Genomic DNA, 19,342 nt, shown 5'->3' on the forward strand with positions numbered 1-19,342 from the left:
AGCCTGCAAGTCAAGGTAGGCAAAAGTATTGGGAGGCTTCGGCCCAACAGCAATTTGGCATGGCAGTTCCTCTGTTCATGTCATCCGTCAGACTCGGGCTCCCAAAATCCCTGACTCAGCAAGACGATTCACGCCGCAGATGCTTTTGTAGCTGCAAGCCTGCGTTTGCGCACACTGCTGCGAGATGCCAAGCCCGGTCGGCGAGCCTTCCATTCGTGTCGCTTTGAAAGCCCTTCTCGGCTTCTATAATCAGACTCTGGTTTGGTCGGCGTGTAATTTTGCTCAAGACAGACTTCCTCCAGTTCCTCCCCCGGCGGAGACGTCGCCAGCAAACTCGCAGAGTCTCCACTGCCACAATGATGCGTTGTGTAAATGCACCGTGTCATCGAGTTAGCAACGCCAGTAGGGGGTGTTTTGCCGGCTTGTGCGGGACACCTGCCCCCCCGTGGTGACGTGAAGGCGCTCTGACTGGTGGGGCACTCATGAGCTGCGAATTGAGCCTGCCTGCCTGCCTGCTGACTGCACGTGCTCACGTGCGTGTGCGCTCGCGTGGATGCTGCTGCCCGCTCCAGAAAAAGCTGTGCATGGAGTCCGCAGCTCCCTTGGGTTCCGAGCGTCACAAGATACGGCCGCACTCAACTGTTTTTTTGCTCATTCAGGTGACCACGGTGTGTCGGGAGTATGAGGAGAAGATGAAAGGTTTGATTCCCGCCGAGCTCCGACAGGAACTGGAGGACACCATCGCCTCACTCAAAGCTCAGGTGGCCACTCTTCGTCCTGACTTGTTTTGACGTCAAGCTCTCGTTTACACACTACCCCTCCCAACTCAAACAAAAACTTCATCTAATGTTCATCATGCTTATTCCTGTTGCAGGTCAATTTCCTTCAGAGGAGGGCCGACATCCTACAGGAAAGCTCGGACGCATGTCGCAACAACAGGTTAGTCCATCAGATGTTCAAAAGAATGTCCACCAGTCAGATTTAAGGCGATTTTGAATTTGATTCTTTTTGCCACTCTTTCTATGCAGGTTGCCGCCCGGTAAGGCACGGGACAACAGTCCGAGAGGAACGTAGACAGCCAATCAGATGTGAGCATTGATCACACCGCCACATCCGCTGTACACTTCATTTTACGCTGGCGGTGTCGGAAAGTTCCTAAGATGCCGCCAGCGCTCGTTTTGACATGACACACACCAGCCTCAGTATTAGCTACATCTAAAAAAAGATAATATATTTTTATATAAATCTCTTCCACAGAATGTTAATTTCATTTTTCTACGATTGTGTCAAACTTGTTAGAAAGAAGTGGACGTTTATTTTTGCCGTACTTTTTTTTAACTCGAATATTTCTTATTCTTCTTTCAATTTTCTTAAGCTGGTCTTACTTTTGAGCCTATCACATATCCAAGATTCATCCTTGAGGTCAATACTTATTTGAAATACTTAAATCCTTATTTCATGTCATTTGTTGGAATGTCTCACAATTTCTCTTAATAAAAGACATTCCTTCATTTTCACAATTTTTTTCCCCTTGCGTAATGTCATTGATTTGATTTTCTCAATTCAGCCTTTGTTGAGACGTTTTTTTTTTGGGCGCGCGCAATGATATTTTGCCTGGCACTAGCTGAGGCGCTGTAACTTTGCCTTTGCCCTGCGCACATTCCATCCATACTTTGTGTCTTGTAAAAGATATTTTTCAAAGCACGTAATGGCCATGTTTTTTTCTTCACCTACACCACATGTGCGTGTGTGCCAGAGCCGCTCGACTGTCTCCCAATGAAACTTGACGCCTACCTTTCTGTCTGTGACGGCCTTCTTCATTCAGCTGCCTGCGCAGTGAGTGATGAGAGCAAAAAAAAGAAAGAAAGAAAGAATGTCATCTGAGAAAGAGGAATGTAAACGTTAAGGCATTTTTTCTGGAGCGCGACCGGAGTGTGACCCGCCACGTTTTTGAACTTTTTACAAGAAACCATCGTTTTTTTCTCCAAAAATTGACGTGGCCTCCAAATAAACAGCTCTGCAAAAAATTATGAGCCTCTGATTAGTTACCCCGACATTATTTGTGCCCTTCCGCAAGCAATTCTCTTAATCAAATGGACGCCTGGCTCGCATAAATACCTTTGGACTTGCAAAACCCAGTGCACATTTTGGCATCTGTCAAGCCATCAAGTGGCAGCGGTGTGGCTCGCTCCACCCTTGCACTCGCTCGCTTTCCTACAAATAAAATCCCCTGCTCTCAAATCTCAAATTGACACCGTTTGAATGCAACAATTATCTGTTGAGCAGTCAACTGACATGTCTTCAAGAACTTCTCCCTGCTAAACTCTCGGTACTCTGTGCCCATGAGTCATTTCTGCAACTATGAGGAAACACAGCACAATGCAGATTACTGGCAGCCGTCGATTCCTCCCTAATGAGTCGTCTGCGTTTTTCCACCGCTCACGCCCAATGTGGCTTTGATCTCCGGTTTATTACGCTGACAGCTAATTGATTGTCTCCGCCAAAATAAACTGGGTAATTGCATGTGTGTAAATACGAAGGGCCGCTTGTCGTCCGGGCAGCCCCATTAAGGATGAAAGCAGCCCACTTATCTCCACATCGCAAAGACTTTTTGACAGTAGCCTGACGCTCAAGGCTGCCCGCTAACAATCTGGCCGTTGACTGTCTTTTACAGGCAGAGGTTAAAAAAAAAAAGGCCGCGTGAAATTGCTTTATGACACAGTGGTAATCCAAAATAGAGATTATTCGGTTAATGCGTTTTCCCCTTCAAAGTTTTTTTTTGTTATCAGCGTTCTTTTGTTCCTTCGACAGGTTGTTTGAGGACAAGAGGCCGAGATAAGGCGGGCTGTAAAAAGACTCAAGGTCAGGGACTTTTTGCACCACTCCACACGGGCACCTGAATGACATCATGAACGTGGGCATGGCACTTGAGGCCTGCTTTTTGCCCTGAGTGACATCTTGAACGTGGGCGTGGCACCTCAGTCCCGCTTTTGCCTGCTCGCGTCAATGAACACGTTTGGCGGCGGTGACACTTTTCACTTGCGCTTTTTTACTGTCCACCATCAACTCCTTCGTCTCATATGATTCTTTGTCGCTATGGTATTTATGGCATGTGATTCTTTCTCCCTCCCCCGTCCCCGGCCTGTCATTCTGGCGGTAAAAAAGACACGCAGCTGTGTGCTTTGAAAGCGGCTTTAGAGGCGCTACCGCCTCCGCCGCGACGGCACAGCAGGTTGCGTCTGTGTCATTGTCTGACTTGACTTGCAGCTGAGGAGGAGAACGTGCAGCCATTTTTATTATTAGCGAGCGCTCCTACGAGTAGGGCTGCTCTCAAAAACCGGAATTTGTGCAAAACCAGTTCAAACTGATACATGCTTCCTGCGGTGTGCTCTGAATAAATCGTGGCCTGCTGGGTTGTCATGTGTTGTTACAGAGACGCCAAACGCTGAGGACACAGCGAGCAGATGATTTTTGGATGGATGAACGAACTATGCAAATCAATCATTAAAATTTACATTGAGCTTTTGATGACAATAATAGGATGCCAATACATAACATCCCGAATATCTCAGGAAGGATTTTGCTTCTGGTCGTCTTAAGAGTAGTCTAAATAGATTTATAAAATAAAAAGGGCAGTCGACATAAAGTTGTTTTGCGATGTAGGAAGCTGAGGTAAGACATCGATGGAGCGAGTGAGTTAATGAGCTCACCGGAGGCACGGAGGAGGAAGCCGGTCCGCAGGGTTCAAGTGATAGATTAAGGATGTGAGAGAGTCTTTGGGGTTGAGGCTGATTTGGGAGGAGGGCGGCCATCCCGTCAAGCATGGCGGAACAAAGTGGCGTCCGGCCGGTCGACTGTGTGCTGGCTGGCTTGAATGCCAAAAGAGGCGGAAATGAAAGTCATTACTGTCAGAGCGCAGCCGGCTTCATGGCCCAAACGGGATTAGACGCTGCATCCGACATTGTTTCTATACATTGCTAGACTTAAAAGTCAAGCACAAAATGGGATTAAAAAGAGGGAGGGGCATAAATAACCTTCAACGCCCCCTCCCTCTCCCATTTTGTATTTCATCTGTGCCTTTCTTTCATGTCTCCTTCTTCGCGGCCATCCCACTCCTGGTCTGACACATGCCTCTCCCACGTCCATCTTGCCATCATCAAACTGCACAGGTGGGCGACGACTCCCACGCCGACTTTGATCTATTTCCACACAAGAAACGCGCATCATTCTGGGCTCAATTGGTGCTTCAAATGATGCAACTTGATTCCCCTCCAACTGAACCCTTTTCAACGCCTCGCTCGACTTGAATATGTCCATAGGTGTGTGAATGGCTCTGGGATTGTTGGATGAGCAGTCCACCCTCTTACCCAGGCAGTAAAGATCGAGGATCGCCGATCTGAACAGAACAGCTCTGTAGAAGCGCACCTTTATCGCCTCACACATCTGCTGTGTTGATCCTCATGCAGCTCCTCGCTCCCATTAGAGGCCATTGTTGAACACCCCCCCCCTGTTGTCGCCTGCTTTGAAGAGCTAGCCTCCATTTCCTCTGGCGGCAATCGCTTGTGGCTCGGGGTGTGTATACACCAAACAAACTTGAAACAGAACCCTCTCCCGCCCTCCAACTCCACCCCCTGTGCTACATGGACTGGCCCTTTTATCTCCAGGCTTTTCCTCGCCGGGTCCGCGTGAGCTGACTTCCTCCTCATGGCCCAGCTTGATAATTGCGGTAAGCTTCCCTCTTGGTTTCGTTTTCCATTGTCCCCCCCCGCCCAAATTCTTGGCTTCGGCTCCAGATAAAGGGATGAATACTTCAAAGGGGTCTCGCAGAAGAGTTTAACCCCGAGCCGAGAGGAACGGCGGCACACAATCCTGTCATTCAGACCAGTTAGCAATCACAAGGCCACGAGCTCCGGCTAGGACAGCGCCGGTGGATGTGCGCACACCCGCCGGCGTTGATGGCGGCAACTGAGGTGGCCAGTAGCAGTTACGACCGCCATTAAAAAAAGCCTCTCAAGTTGTTGAAAAGGATGTGTTTCACGACTTCATGACAGCGGACAGACATTTGATTGATGCGCACTCTCCATTTATAGTGCTCTTTGTAGCTTGGGGTGAGTGTGACCTGTCCCGGTAATAATAAAATATTCTCCAACTGAGTGATGGTTATAGCCCGTAAACTCTTCTCTGCAAGCCCCCTTTCAAAGGTCTTCTTTTTTTGCGGCGGTCAAGAGCCAAGGATGCCCGCAGTCAGTCGCAGATCTCCTCTGGACGAGCCAACCTCAAAGGGGAACTCCCGTGAGCCTCGTTGATGAGGCTGGACGTGAGAGCCCAACTGGCCCCCACTACCGGGCAGCAGAGGCCCACGCCATCGGTCTGGCGATGCTCTCCACCCCGGCGGGTTTTCTGGCGGACGTCAGCCGATGCACTCTTGCGCAGCTTTCGTGAGCTTAGCCTTATCGAGCAATGTGCGTCTCGGTTGCCGTTGGACTTGCCGGCTGGCACTGTTTTCACTGCGATTTAAATTGTTTCATCACCCTGAATGGTTATGGTGCATTGAGTGCACCCTGCATCAGCTATCTGTTGCTAAATAAATGGCGACGTCGTCTGTCTGGCATTGTTCATTTTATAGCCGTACGACCCACATGAGTCGCTTCGAATTCAGCCTGTAACAGATGGCCGAGCTGTTCACGATTCATCTTTGTGAGGATTCTGGGCCCGTTTGGTTGAACACAGGAATGTTGTTCTGTTGTATGAATGGCAACAGTTAGCAAGCTAATTGCACACTTATTATTCTGCCTGTTGCTGTACGTACATCACAGCAAACCAATAGATTCTGAACAAATGAAGTGAAAGTGGATCATTTCCTGAGACACACCTAATGGACGCTCTTTCCCAGCACAGAGGTTGGGGATGTCCGCGCTCATCAATCATGATGTGAACTGAATGGAGTAGTCAATACATCGCGTTAGCCCAACAAGTACGCGTGCCATCGTGCATGCGGCGTTTGATCGCTTAAGGTGATGGCTTGGTAATGCAATCTCAGCCGGATCTGAGGTTTTGTGCTAAAATAACATGCTGTGCAGCTTCTGGGCGTGTCGCCACTGGCGGGTGCTGTTGAGTGACGTCTACTCTTTGCAAGTCTGCAGATGGGTCTTTTTTTTTAATACAGTACTATATATACTTTACCCTGTGTGGAATTACTGCATAAACAAACTGGGTAGAGGGATTCCAATATGCGCTCCATGACGCCGTTAAAAATCCTCTCGGAGCGAGCCGTTGCACGTCTGTGCACGCGTTGTGCATCCCCGAGGCTTCCAACGGGTTAATCTCGCAAAGTATGCAGAGGAAAAGAAGGAGGGGTAAAAAAAAAATCCCTTTTAAAGTTGATGTAGCAACAGAGGGATTGCGGCGATAATGCTATTGGGGCGGCGGATCAGTTACTTGTGACGCGCCAAAGCCTCGGGGAGTTGGCGCAAGATTGCTCGCCTTTGATAAGGTCCTGGTCACGCAACAGTCGCGCCTAACAGCCTCCCTAACCCCCTATCCCCCGTTCCCGTTATATGTGCGCCTACGGTGACGCAAGGGATCCACACGACACGTTTGCGCTACTTTGTTGGGAGTTTTTCTTTTGGGGGGGGGTGGGGGGGGGGGCGTAACACGACGCGGCCGGCGTCGGGTTGTTATGCAGCTTCCAGGACCCGCCGGTCGGCACTTACTTTGAAGTGAGGGAGGGAGGGAGGCAGGCAGTCGCCTTGAGGAGAAAAGGAGAGCCACAGTTGCGCCACGGCAGCCTGAAAGGAGCAGGCGGGAGGTGGAGGCGAAGGAGGAGACAACGACGACGGGGAGGAGGAGCGAGGAAAGCGCTGTTTTTCCGCCCCTTTTTGGCTCTCGCGCTCCCCTCGCCAGTTGCATTTTGCTCTTCGGCAAAGCGTGGACGGGACGGACTCGCGGACGGAGCCGAACGTGGCGACCAAGCAAGCCGGAGGAGAAGGGGGCCTCCCCGCTGTGGATTATAAACCTTCCGTGGATACAATTGGGACTATTTTATTCGTGGAAGGAAAGACTGGAGGAGCGAACTCGTCTGGGTCGATGGTAAGTTTGTGCTCGCCTCCCCTTTTCTTCTCCAATGGAGTTCACTTTGATGTGCCGTTCACTCCCCTTTGAAGTTGCCGTCCAAGCCAGTTAGGGGGGGGGGGGGGGGGGGGGGGGAGTCGCTTATTTTAGAACATTTTCAACTCCAAAGGAAACGTTCAACCAATTATTTTGACTTTGGCGTCGCTTTTATTGACAGCAGGTCTGTTTTTTTTCCAAGATAATACGTTTTCTAGGACTACTCTACATACTCATATTGGACGTTTTACACAGGTCTGAACGTAAAAACGTCCCAGACCAAAAACTCATCAGAGCACCTAAATTGGGTGTTCTTGGTGAGTTTTTGATGACGTCAAAATACCGAAGAAAGTCTTAAATGAATCCAGCGGTGTGCAGAAAACTTGGTCACTTTGGCAACGTTTTTCCAGTACTCTGGGAGAAGTTTGTCCCACATTTGAGTCTGTCAGGTACTCGGTTGTTGCGCGGAACAGACGTGAAGCACATGTCGCGACTGATCCAGAAACCTGGACTGGATGTATTGGTGAATATCCTTTTTCGCGCAAATGGATCGTTCAGGTCTTACTCAAAGACGTTTGGCAGGTTTCAGCGGTTTGGGGTTTAAGTGTGAATAAGACTCTCGTCTTGTACAATCGCGCCTTCTCGCAATTCTTCCACTAAGTGGCAGATGTGCATGCAATATGTTAAAATAATGGGGAAGAAATAGCAATGGGAAGCATGCGTATATTTATAGAGCTGCGGAATTTGACTCCTACTGTGTGGACTGCAATCTTTTTCCTGTTAAAGTTATCAAGGGGGAAAGCAGTCTCCAATTGAGTTTGAGGCGGATCAGGTTTTGATGAGATCAATACTTTGTGTTGTAGAGTGAAGACGGGCTGCCCGAGAGAAGCTCCCCGCTGACATAAGAGAGTGAGAAGATTACAGGCGAACCTCAGAAGGCGGGATCATCACGTACGCACGCGTCTTTGCCGCCGCCTTGAAGAGCCATGAGCTGGCTGCTTGTGGACCACATCACCAGCAGTTTCCGAGAAGATGCTCCTCGACCCCCGGTGCCTGGGGAGGAGGGCGAGGCGCCCTGCTACCCCGGCAAACGCACCACAATGAAACGGGAGCCCAGCAAATCGGTGGCGCTCGGCCCGCCGGGCCCCTCGGCCCGGAGGAACGAGGATGGTCTCGGGGAGCCCGAGGGGAGCGCCTCACCGGATTCGCCGCTGTCCCGCTGGACCAAGTCTCTGCATTCGCTCCTCGGGGACCAAGACGGCGCCCTCCTCTTTCGGACATTCCTGGAGGCCGAAAAGTGCGCAGACGCCTTGGACTTTTGGTTTGCCTGCAACGGCTTTAGGCAGATGGACCTGAAGGATAGCAAAACGCAGCGAGTGGCCAAGGCCATTTACAAGCGCTACATCGAGAACAACGGCGTGGTGGCCAAGCAGCTCAAGCCCGCCACCAAGACCTTTATCAAGGATAACGTCAAGAAGCAGCACATCGACTCCGCTATGTTCGACCAGGCGCAGATGGAGATCCAAAGCAACATGGAGGAGAACGCCTACCAGATGTTTCTGTCCTCTGACGTTTTCTTCAAGTTTGTGAGGAGCGGCGGCGAGAACGCCATTCACGTCAACCCCGACGGCCTGAACGAGCTGCAGGTCGTGTGCGGATATCTGCCAACGCTCAACGAGGAAGAAGAGTGGAGTTTTGATTTTAAGAGCAAAGCGGCCGCCATGGGACTGCTGGTGAAGTCGCCGCGGATGGCCGTGACCGTCAAGGGGCTGGAGGTCATGGAGAGGGGCTACAGGTAAGACTTTTTATTCTTTGGCTTCGCGTAGGATCGTAACACGTGGCTGCCATCTTTATGGATCTTGAAGACAGTCAAACTTTTTTGCATCCAATGATGTGCGTGTTTGGAAATGTCCAGCAGTCGGCCTGTTCAGCCAGAATGCGCCTGAGAAAATTCAGAAAGTCCAGTTTTTAGGGCAAGCGTCGGAAACGGCTAGGAATTCTGGCCTGCCCGGAAAATGTTCAGATATTTCAAACTGAAGTTAATCGGAGAAGGGCTTCTTCCCAGAGTAGTAGAAAGAAAAGAACGAAAGAATCACATGACACTGTTTTACTGCAATGCATTTTATGATGATATTTATGAAGACAAAAAAGACGGAAGCGTTTCCCATTGCTGTTTTTTCCCCGTCACCATTGTCAGCAGCAGCATTATTTTTGCTGGCCCTTGTGCACATTTCCGGTGCTTTGAAATTATTCCGCGGAACTCAGAGGATCGTCTCTCACCGGGAATGTTCCTGCGGGCCGTGCTCGCAAACGCGCGTTAACACAAGATAACGCGTCGGTCAGGCGCATTTGGTCTCGTGGCCTACAAACTCAATGTGTCGTCCGGCGGGTTCATCTTTGCAGATACTTTCGGGTTAAAACCCTATCGTGTGACGCTTCTTCGGCCCCGCCCCCCTCAGTATCTTGTCGTCGTCCGAATTCAAAACATGTGGAAGCCATTTCTCCCCCGTCCGTCTCGTTGCATCTTCTCATCAGACACTTGGAAAACAAATAAAAAAACAAAAAACCCAAATGGCAGCAGCTACAGTTGAGAGTAATGCCCCCCCCCTTCTCAACCCCACCACAGGCCCTTCTTCCCTCTTTCCTGTTTGCGTCAACCCTCCTCTGATTCCCTCCACCTTTCTCCACTTTTATCCTTTTTCTTCCTTTTGGAAAGTGAGGGGAAAGGAGCTGAAAAAAGGTGGAGGAGGGGGCTGGGGGGCTTAGTGCACCTCTTGAAATAAAGCGAGGGAGGAGAAAGGATAAATGAGAGAGGAAGAATGCAAGGCCAGCTGTGTTAAATACCTGACTCTGTGCGAGCCCCTGTGAAGGTCAAGCCCACTGCCGGGGCCCCAAGACGCTGTTAGTCATGCTAGCCCGGCCCTCTTTTTCATTCCTACTCTCAACACACACTCGCGTGTCGACTGTGCTTTTTTTTTTTTTTTTTCCCCTGGCCACTCCTCCTGGTCACCTCCCCCCGTACCATGGCAAGGATGCACGCGCAGCAGGACGTCAACCTTGAGGAAAGTGTGAGTGCGAACGAAGGAAGCTGCGGGCCTCTTAAGGCGGAGCAAGAGGGACAGAAAAGGGGGGCGGGGGCGGTTGGGTTCCCACTGCTTTTGAAATTGAATGTTACTTAACCTAGTAGCCATTTGAGGGCTTGGCTTGCATCACCTTTGACACAAAACACGAGCAAGATGCGACGCACATGCACCCAGCTCTCGGGTTGCGCGTCGTTGTTTGCTCACCTGAATGTTTGCGGCGTCTTTCAGGTGGTCCAAGGGAGGAGACGTTTGCCATGTGGGCTCCTTTGCTCCCGTCAGCAGCACCAACGACAGCGAGGTGTCCAGCGATGCCTTGACAGACGACAACATGTCTGTGACCGACAGCAGCGTGTAAGTGGGAAAGCATCTTTTTGCCTCAAACCGAGCGGATACGAAAGAAGCTTTTGAGTGATTCCAACCAGAAATGTTGTGACGAGCTCTTGCGCCTGAAGACACTCAGGTTGGGCCTCGTGATAATAATAATAAGAATAATAATAATACATAGGTGTGCTTGATGGAAAGAAAGAGTCCCCGAAATGGGCTACACTGTTGCGTATCTGCTTCAAAGGCACCGAAGCCCATTTTCCATTCGGCCCTACTTTGCTCTGTTGTGTGAGACCTGTCATTTGTGCCCATTCTTGATCAGAACGTCGGTTTAATGGGCCGCAAACGTGCGAATCCCATGCACGGATCAAGAACTGAATAGAAAAGAAGGAGGGGGGGCAGCAGGAGGACGCAGTTGGGTGGGAAGAGAAAGAGAAGCGGCGGAGGGGGAATTTTTGCTTATATCTTATTTATGGATTTGCTTGGACGCTGGGGAATGCAGCTGTATTCGCGCAGACTTCAAACATTACCTTATCTTACAAACCAGCCTTTTGATGTGCGGAGATCAGAGGCAGCGCTTGCCAAATGAAGATTGGGGAAGGGGGGTGAGCGGCGGCATTGGGGGCTACGCCGCTTATGCGCATGACTGTGGCATTTCAAAGCTAAAGTAGAAAATGCTGCTCGCTTCTGGCTCGGTCACCAGCAAAGGTGCCAGCCAGCCCATTTGGTGGCCGCCCAAAGGAAGGAAAACGGAAAGGTCTGTCAACCTTTGGTTTTTAGCGCCACTTTGATATTGATCAGAAAGATAAATTTGAACTTCAGACGAGATCGTCGGCATCTGGGTTAGCAAAACTGTGGTTAATGCTAGCTGAATTGTGCAAGGCAGCGAGGGAAAGAGGAGGAAACATGGCTCGTACTACACAACAGTAACCCTGAAACTGCAAACCCTTCAAGCTCGCTTTTTTTATTTTTAATAAATGTAGTACACCGTGAATCAGAAATGGATATGAAGCAAGTCTTCTTTCATTTTGGTGTAGAGCAAAATACTCAAATTAGTATCTGTTGGTATAGCACCAACTACTGCCAAGGATGACTTACTCTGTTAGATTTTTTTGTTTTTCCTCAAGTATCGTTGGACGGTATTGGCAGTCTACACAAGTACGCAATAGCTCAAATACCAATAGCTGGTGTCCTGGTGCCCGTCCTCATTTGAAAGGCATCGGCGGTGGTGCACAAACAAAGAGCACAAAGTGGAGATCGCACGCCACCATTTTCCACTTTGCTGAGTTAATCAGCGCGTTAAATGGTGTTGCCGTGCTCCAACGTCACCTTATGAACAAAGCCGTCCAAGTAGAAACACAAGCCAAGTCCGTGGCGAAACGGACACCCCGACTAATTGAAGTGAACTCGGTCTGAACCAAAACAGGAATTGGCTCGGTGCATCTTTAATCTGCCATTAAGCCTGAAAGATGAGAAACGGCATCTCCTTTTGCGTCTGTTTTGATCCTTGAATTTGTTAGACAATGACATTATTCAGGCGCTGTGTTTGATGGTTTTTCAGAGATGGCATCCCTCCTTACAAACTGAGCTCCAAGAAGCTGCTTCAGAGGGAGATGCAGCGGAACGTGCGCATGAACAGCAAAGTGTCTCTGCCTGCTTTCCCTGTAAGTAGATTAACGCACGCATGCACGTAGGCAGACATGTGAGACTTTTTCAACCCGGTAGCCCCCTGTCATTTCCATACCACCCTCTGTTCCGGGTCTCTTGGTTCTATGAATAGTTGCGCGCGGCAATCCCAACAACAGCAGCAAAGATCTAAGGACGAACGTCAAAAGACCTCGCCTCCCACCCGCGCGCACGAGCCCTCTCGCTACCTTTGGTGTCACCTCCAACCCCCATTAGGGTTCCTTGAAGTCTGCGGGAGAGCAGGAGGTCTCTAAGCTCTTTATCGCCACCGTGCTCACAACGCGCCAGGGTTCTTCTTCCCCAACCCGTCATGCAAATATGGAGAACACAGATGCCAGATGAGCGAAGATCGCGCGTCGCATTGTCCCGAGGGCTCGGAAATGAGCCCAACAAAGATACGTTCCCGCGCATGTGCGCGTGAACGCTGCGCTTTGATCCGAGGATGAATGGCGCACGCGCGCGGGAAAGTGACAACTTCACGCAGAGCATGCACCCCCCACCCCACCCCCTGAGGTGAGGGATCGAAAGGAAGAGTTTGAGCATGTCATGTGAGCTTTCAGTGGGTCAAAGGGGAGTTGCGAGCTTAAGGCTCTTAATGGAAGCTAACTTGAGGTTTGGGAAGAAGTGTGAAAATAAACTTTGTGTAACCTCAAGTTTGGTTTTGACACGCACCAATTTTTGAGGGTAGAGATGTTCGGATTGGCTCTGGCAAGTCGTCTCCCTCTCTGGCGCGCCTGCTTTGCTTTCTTTTCACTTTGTTGGCCTTGTTGTTGTTTCCCCGTCTGATTTTTGGCGATGGCTGCCGTTCCCTGGGTGCCGCACGCAGCCTCGGGCTCCATCGGAACGCTTCTTTTGCTGACTTTTTTTCTCTCTCTCGCCTCCCCTTCATCTCTACTACAAAGGAATGGGAGAAAACAAAACACCAAAAAAATCAAGAAAGCCTCAGTGCAAAAAATGCAAATAATTTAATACGCGTGTGTGCGTGTATGTGCATGTGTGTGCGTGTGCATGCGCGTGTGTGTTGTGTCACTTTAGTCGCTGAAAGGTGCCCAGCGTGTGATGGGCGAGGGGGGCATACATTATCTCAACCTTTCTGATCTTCCATCCTTTTTTGTGGCACCTTTTATGTGGCTCCTTTGCTCTCTTCACGTTCCTTTTCTCTGCCCTCCTGCGCTCATCTTTGCATCTCGGTCTGTTTTTAATCCCTCATCCTTCCTCCCTGGAGTTCTCTCCTTACCCCGTGTCGACATGTGCCTTTTTATTCCGTAATGTAAAGCGAGCTCTTCCCGTCTATCTCCCCTGACAGCAACACCTCGCCCTGCCCCTCACTGCGTTTTTGATTTCTGGTAAAGGGTGGGGGGGGGGCACGCTTTGAAGCCTGAAAGAGCCCCGCTAAGGACGGCCGAGGGAACCGGCCTGGTGCGACCCCCCCTCCTCCCGCGACCGCACCTGTCTCGGAGCCCGGCTAAGGGTTTTGCTTCTCTCTGCAGCGTGCCCGCTGTCCTCCCAAGGAAGGGGTCCCGGTGGAGCCGGCAAAGTTTGCCGCTCAGCTCATCTCGCGCCTGGAGAGCCTGAAGAGGGAACAGGACAGCCTCAGCTCTCTGGAGGAGAGGCTGCAGCAGATTCAGGAGGTTTGTGTGCTTCGAGTACACCTCGGTCACGGCTTTGTGCGCTCCTCTTGAAAATGTGCGTCTTTATCACCAGGAGGAGGAACGAGAGGACGCAGAGGTAGTGGGAAGCGCTCAGCACGTTTCCCCCCACCCGCAGAGCCTACTCCCCAGCTCGTCCGAGGAAGACCCCCAGGCCATCCTGGATGAGCACCTGTCGCGCGTCCTGAAGACCCCCGGGTGCCAGTCCCCGGCCGTCATCTGGCACTCGCCCCGCTCCCGCTCGCCCGATCATCGGCCCTTCATGCGGGCCGGCTCGGGACTCAAGGCGGGTTCCCTTTCCGGTCCCGACCAGGGGGCCTTGGCGCTCGGCCTGGGCCCTGGCGGGACCCTGGTGGGCAGCCAGGGCAGCAAGCACATCCACCACCACTACATCCACCATCATGCCAGCCCCAAGACCAAAGAGCAGTTTGAGAGAGAGGCGGCTCTGCGCGTGCACACTCTGTGCTCCACTGGTGGCGAGTTCCCGCCCTGCCAGGGTTATCAGCGTAGCCGCAGCCTGGGCCGAGACTTGTGCAGCGCCGTCACGGCCGATGCCAGCATGGGGTCAGTTTTTCTCCTCCTCTTAGCCGTGGTCACTGTGCTGTCTGAGTCGAGAGCAAACGCATGAACTTTGCCGACAGGCGTTCCAGCTCTCTGTCGCGACGCACGCGGCGCTCAGGGCTTGAGGAGGGCGTGGCTGAGAGGTGCGCCGAGGAGTGCGGCCCCCTCCAGCCACCCAGCGACACGGCCGACCCCGCTCGCAATGTCTTGCAGTGGATCCTCGAAAGCAAGCGACAAGGCAGGCACAAGTCAAGGTGAGCAAAGTTTGGCTTTGACCCAGCAAAATGCCCGTTTTGAGACGCTGTTGGGAAAATGGAACAATAAGAAAGTTGACTTTGTCCTGAGTTGAGTAATTTTTTTAATTTTATTCTTTTCTTGCAGTGGCGCCCAGAGCAGCAAAAAATCTTTTGGTGTCTCCTCGACCCAGACTCACACGTGGGGTGGCGGCGGAAACTGCGCTCATCTTCGCGGCCACCAGCCTTCGCAGCCGTTCGTCCAAGACCCCGCCATGCCCCCCCTGCCCCCTCCCAACACTTTGGCGCAGCTGGAGGAGGCGTGCCGCCGACTGGAGGAGGTCTCCACCGCCAAGAGCGCCAAGCAAAGGTGCGACGTGCTTTCCAAACCTTGAATCATGCTCGATGCTGATGATGCTCTCTCTCCGCAGGCATTCGCTGTCCAGTCTCCAGCGGGACAAGAGCCACGTTGTGCCTGTGCAGACTGAGGGGTCCGCCCTCATGTCTCCTGCTAACTGCCTCAACATTGCCGCCGGACCCAGTCCCCAGTCAGACGAGTATGTTGCATCTCTCCACAATATGAGAGAAGGCGAGACCAGACCCCCGCAGCGGCAGTCTTCTCACACCTTTCGTCTCCCTCTCGACGTCTTGCAGCACTGCAGAGTGTCGAAAGAGTTTGACGACCCACAGGCCATGTGACGGCGGCGGCGGTGAGACGGTGGTGACCTACTTCTTTTGCGGGGAGGAGATCCCGTATCGGAGGACCATGAAGAGCCACAGCCTCACCCTCGGCCACTTCAAGGAGCAGCTGCGCAAGAGGGGCACCTACAGGTGTGTACCAGCGCTTGAGGAGCAGTTCGCCAATTGCGAATTACCGAAAATTCAAAAGATGCCATCGCCGGTGACTTGGCTCCGTTTATCCCCCTCAGCTAAGCGTAAGAGGATTTTGCTCCCGTTTTCGGTTCGGGGCAGCCGTACTCGATTACACGATTAGTGCCCGGAAGTACCCTGGGACTTGGCATTTTCGGAAAAGTTTTAGCAAGGGAATCATTTCCTCGCATCCACAGCGCTTCGTCAGCATTGCGGCTGTGAGATGATTAGCGATCTGGCAACGCAGCGAGGTGTTGACACTTCGAAGCCAGCTTCTCCGAGCAACATTCAGCGATACTGCCCCAATGACTTTGGTGTAATGTATGTTGAGGGCAGTCGTGGGTTCCGATTCAGGCATGCGTGCACACGTGTTTCTGGAGGCGGAATGAGAAGGACAAGAGGGAGGGTGGCTTTGTGTCGGGGGTTAGTGGGAGAGCTTGAACTGCACCGATTTGGGTCCCATCTGGTATTGATTTCCATGCTAAGGCACACTTAATACGCCGCTTTGAAGCCTCGGCTGCTTTCATTTCGCCCAACAAAGACTCTCACAAATGGCCAGCATGCAAATGCCTCACTGATGCCATTGAGGGAAGGGGGCATTGCTCCCTCTCCCGCTATTCCCCCCACCCCCACCCCTTGGGCTGTGATGTTTGCACATTTCTGCCGGCATTGTATGCTGACAATGTTTACAGTTTGTTTCAAGGGGGGGGCAAGATGGCACCAGATCTGCTTGCAATGTCACTTGAACTCTCTGAAGGCAAAATGCTCAAGCGAGCCTGGTTTGGGCCACCCCATCCGCTATTGCTGCTTTCCCTCTGGCTCGCTATCTCGTCTTCCTGTGTCCTAGCATCTACATTTTTTTTATGCGGGGGCAAGAGAGAGCGGAGCGACAGGCTTTATTAGCAGCCAGAGAATGTGTGGACTTGGGTCATTTCTTCAACATGGCAGCGGTTCAACAAAGAACAGTAATGCTGCGCCCTGCCAGACGATATTGGTGCCAGATGTCAGTGCAAGCAGAGCGAGTGAGAGAAGGAAAGAGAAAAGAGAGGGGGAGGCAGATGTAGCCACATAAAACATGTTGGAGTGGAAATTCTGGCTGTGTGTCTGTTTCTTCTGACCTTTTGATGATTCCTCTTGAAAAGGGTGGAAAGACGTGCACTTTCCTTCACCATTGTGTCGGAGTGATGCTCGTAATTATCACTGGTCTTGTGTCCTCAACACGTTGACACCTCCTGTACGTTCGTTCCCATGTTGCTGCTTTTCATTAATGGGAGCCCGCGTGCTCATTGGCCAGCGTAGAGCCCACCTCCCGCCAGCCCCCCCCTCCCCCCTCCCCGCCTTCCTCTGCCATGTTTTTCTCAAGACTATACTTTTTATAAGTATTGCGTGTCCTCGTTAAAAAACAATACACACACATTCCAGTCGAACACACACACACTGTGCCAATCAAGGCATTTTTCCATGACATAGTTAATGACTAAATTCTTAGTCCCCCCCCACATGCACACACAGTTAGGAACTCACCCCTGCTGCTTCCTCTTCCTCAAAAATGAGGATGGTGCTGTGTTGCATCATTAACGGCCCAGTGAAGTCATGGCACACATGAACCTTGTACGCTCGTCTTCGACCGAGGTGCCCCGCTTTTGTTGAAGTGTCCTAACGTCATGTGCGATTTTGCATTTGCCACAGATACTATTTCAAGAAGGCCAGCGACGAGTTTGAGTGCGGCGCCGTATTTGAGGAAGTGTCGGATGATGGCTCCTTGTTGCCCACCTATGAGGGCAAAATCCTGGGCAAGGTGGAGAGGATGGACTGAGACCGATGAAGGACGACCGGCCGCGCGACTTGTCTCGAGTGCACCGGAAAACTCTCCAGAAACGTGTCGACAGGACTGAAGGTGAATGACCACTCGTCAAGCAAGCTGAATGGAGTGGAACGGAGCGGACCCAACGCCTAAACACCCTCCCCTGTATTGTAGTGTAAAGATTTGAATTGCTATTTATTGAAGCTATCTCATCCCCACAACCTGACAATTCCATGGACATGCTTCTTCTGATGATGGGCGGGAAAACAGAAAACTACCCTTTTTTTTGTAATCCTCACTTTAACAAGGAAATTATTCTTTTAGGCTGCAAACTTCACTTATACCTCTGTTGTTTCATGGGGAACAATCCTACATTTACTACTACTATTTGTGACGCCCACCCCTTTCATTTTCTCCGAAGAGCCACTTTCAACAAATTCTCCTCTCTGGGACTGGTCTTGATCCTTCTCATCACAGTGCCTTGGTTTGAGTGGCGCAGGCGTTGCACAGATAGCCTTCGCCTCCGCGAACAGAGAGAAAAAGACGTGTTTACATCTTGAAGAATTTTGAGCAACAAAAGCGCGACAGCCTGTTCCCCAAATGTGCTTATTGTATGTGCGCGCGTGTATGACCGAGTTGATTTGTGTGCAACTCAGAGCTGCATGATAATGACGAATTTTGTATGGAGTACAGCAGCTGTGCCTACATGGATTCTTGCCGTGTTTGACCCCATTTTAAGGGGTCCCGTTACTCCCTTGATTTTCACAAGGGGCCTAAAAATGTTGAACTAAAGATATTTGTATGCATTTTTTTTTATCTATATCTCGTTTCATCATCCTTTTATGTTTTATAATATTTTACATGGCTTTGTCGGCTCCACTTAAAACTGTAAATTATGCATTCTATAGAGCTCGGTACTTTAATTATTGTAATTATAAAGAGATGTAGCCTTTATTAAAATGTTCTATTTTTCAAATGAGCTAATGGCTTCCTATGGTTTTCTTGCGACGGAGAGTCTTCGTATGGACGGACTAAAATTAATTGGAATGTGTGCAAGTGAGTGTTAGTAACTTTAATCCGCATCCACCCTGCTGTGATGAGCGTAACTCGCCGGAGAAATCTCTGTCAGATTTGCATCCATTATCAGCTCTTAATTTAGTCCCTGTTGGAAATTAAAGCACATTGCATTAATTTAGCCGCCAGAGCCCAGCTGTGTTTTTATGCGCGAGCCAAGCACGCATCTTAAAGTATGCGATAATGAGATTGTTAGGCAAAACATGCTATTTACACGCTAAACCATTTGGCCTCCTGTGGCACCACCCCCCAAAACGCCGGCGCTACATGTGACGTCATTAGACGAAACAACATGGCGTCGCCCTGTAAACAAACAAGGCGTTACTAGGTTAATACCCACTTCCTGTCTCAGTGCTCGGACACGCCGCATCCATGCCGCATCCATTCAGCAGAAGACATGTAATTACAGCGGCTTGCAAATATGTAATTTTAATTTCAGAAATAGCCCGCTTGAAAGGGCACCGTGATGCAGTTGTTCTCAAGCAACGTAAATAGGGAATTTTTCCGTTTTATTTTTAGCGCCGGATTAAAATGCTCGCCCACTTGCATCCGGGTGTGCGCAATTATAGCTAAGCGCTACGTGGGAGTCGCTTACAGGAGGACAACTCAAAAGTGCCTTTTGGCGTATTATTAGCATAACAATTTTTCATCTGGATGCTGGTAATTTACCTATGCATCCATTTTCTGTTGCGCTTCTATCCCGTATAAAGCACACCTGTGCTTGGAGTCTGTACTTGCTTCCTTCCCACCATGGGCAAGACTGAAGATGTGAGGGAGCGATCACAAAATGCTGAGCAAAGAGCAGGGCGAGAAGATGATGAATATTGGCACTAAAGCAGACAACAGTGCATTCGGTCTGGAGCTCCGCGCACTTTGTTGAGTGACGAAGAAGGCAAGTGAGCCGTGACCAAGTTACTCCAAACTGTTTTCACTGCTAATTGTCGATTAAGA

The 19,342-nt window shown here is 50.7% G+C and overlaps 2 protein-coding genes across 10 annotated transcripts in view; both read left to right on the forward strand.

Moving 5' to 3' along the window:
* cep112 (centrosomal protein 112) overlaps positions 1–1,704 on the forward strand; it is a 38,741-nt gene extending 37,037 nt beyond the window's left edge. For all 7 annotated transcript variants that reach the window (XM_037257130.1, XM_037257133.1, XM_037257134.1 and 4 more), the window contains 3 exons: positions 660–761; positions 875–939; positions 1,029–1,704. In XM_037257130.1, the coding sequence (XP_037113025.1) occupies positions 660–761; positions 875–939; positions 1,029–1,074 (213 nt within the window). In that variant the 3' untranslated portion in view covers positions 1,075–1,704. The remainder of the gene's footprint in view (positions 1–659; positions 762–874; positions 940–1,028) is intronic.
* A 4,964-nt stretch (positions 1,705–6,668) lies between these two features.
* Positions 6,669–18,296, forward strand: LOC119126093 (axin-2-like). 3 transcript variants are annotated; one of them, XR_005098578.1, is made up of 12 exons: positions 6,669–7,089; positions 7,971–8,902; positions 10,419–10,541; positions 12,076–12,178; positions 13,691–13,831; positions 13,905–14,413; positions 14,491–14,664; positions 14,792–15,013; positions 15,075–15,200; positions 15,298–15,474; positions 17,203–17,406; positions 17,470–18,296. XR_005098578.1 is itself a non-coding variant. In XM_037257143.1 (11 exons), exons 2-11 carry the CDS (start codon positions 8,094–8,096, stop codon positions 17,327–17,329), a joined length of 2,511 nt encoding a protein of 836 aa, XP_037113038.1. In that variant the 5' UTR covers positions 6,669–7,089; positions 7,971–8,093; the 3' UTR covers positions 17,330–18,296. The 3 variants fall into 3 exon arrangements, 2 of the variants coding, with proteins under 2 accessions (XP_037113038.1, XP_037113039.1); XM_037257143.1 differs by having other exon boundaries at positions 17,203–18,296; XM_037257144.1 differs by lacking the exon at positions 6,669–7,089 and adding an exon at positions 7,513–7,630 and having other exon boundaries at positions 17,203–18,296.
* The last annotated feature ends 1,046 nt before the right edge of the window (positions 18,297–19,342 follow it).

Source organism: Syngnathus acus, chromosome 8 (genome assembly GCF_901709675.1).
Source record: "Syngnathus acus chromosome 8, fSynAcu1.2, whole genome shotgun sequence".
Classification (NCBI taxonomy): Eukaryota; Metazoa; Chordata; class Actinopteri; order Syngnathiformes; family Syngnathidae; genus Syngnathus; species Syngnathus acus.

Excerpts from the sequence above, each read along its gene's own strand:
- LOC119126093 (XM_037257143.1), top strand. The coding sequence starts at position 8,094 with ATGAGCTGGCTGCTTGTGGACCACATCACCAGCAGTTTCCGAGAAGAT. Across the intron at positions 14,414-14,490 it reads ACGGCCGATGCCAGCATGGG|GCGTTCCAGCTCTCTGTCGC; the intron begins GTCAGTTTTTCT and ends CTTTGCCGACAG. Across the intron at positions 15,014-15,074 it reads GCCAAGAGCGCCAAGCAAAG|GCATTCGCTGTCCAGTCTCC; the intron begins GTGCGACGTGCT and ends CTCTCTCCGCAG.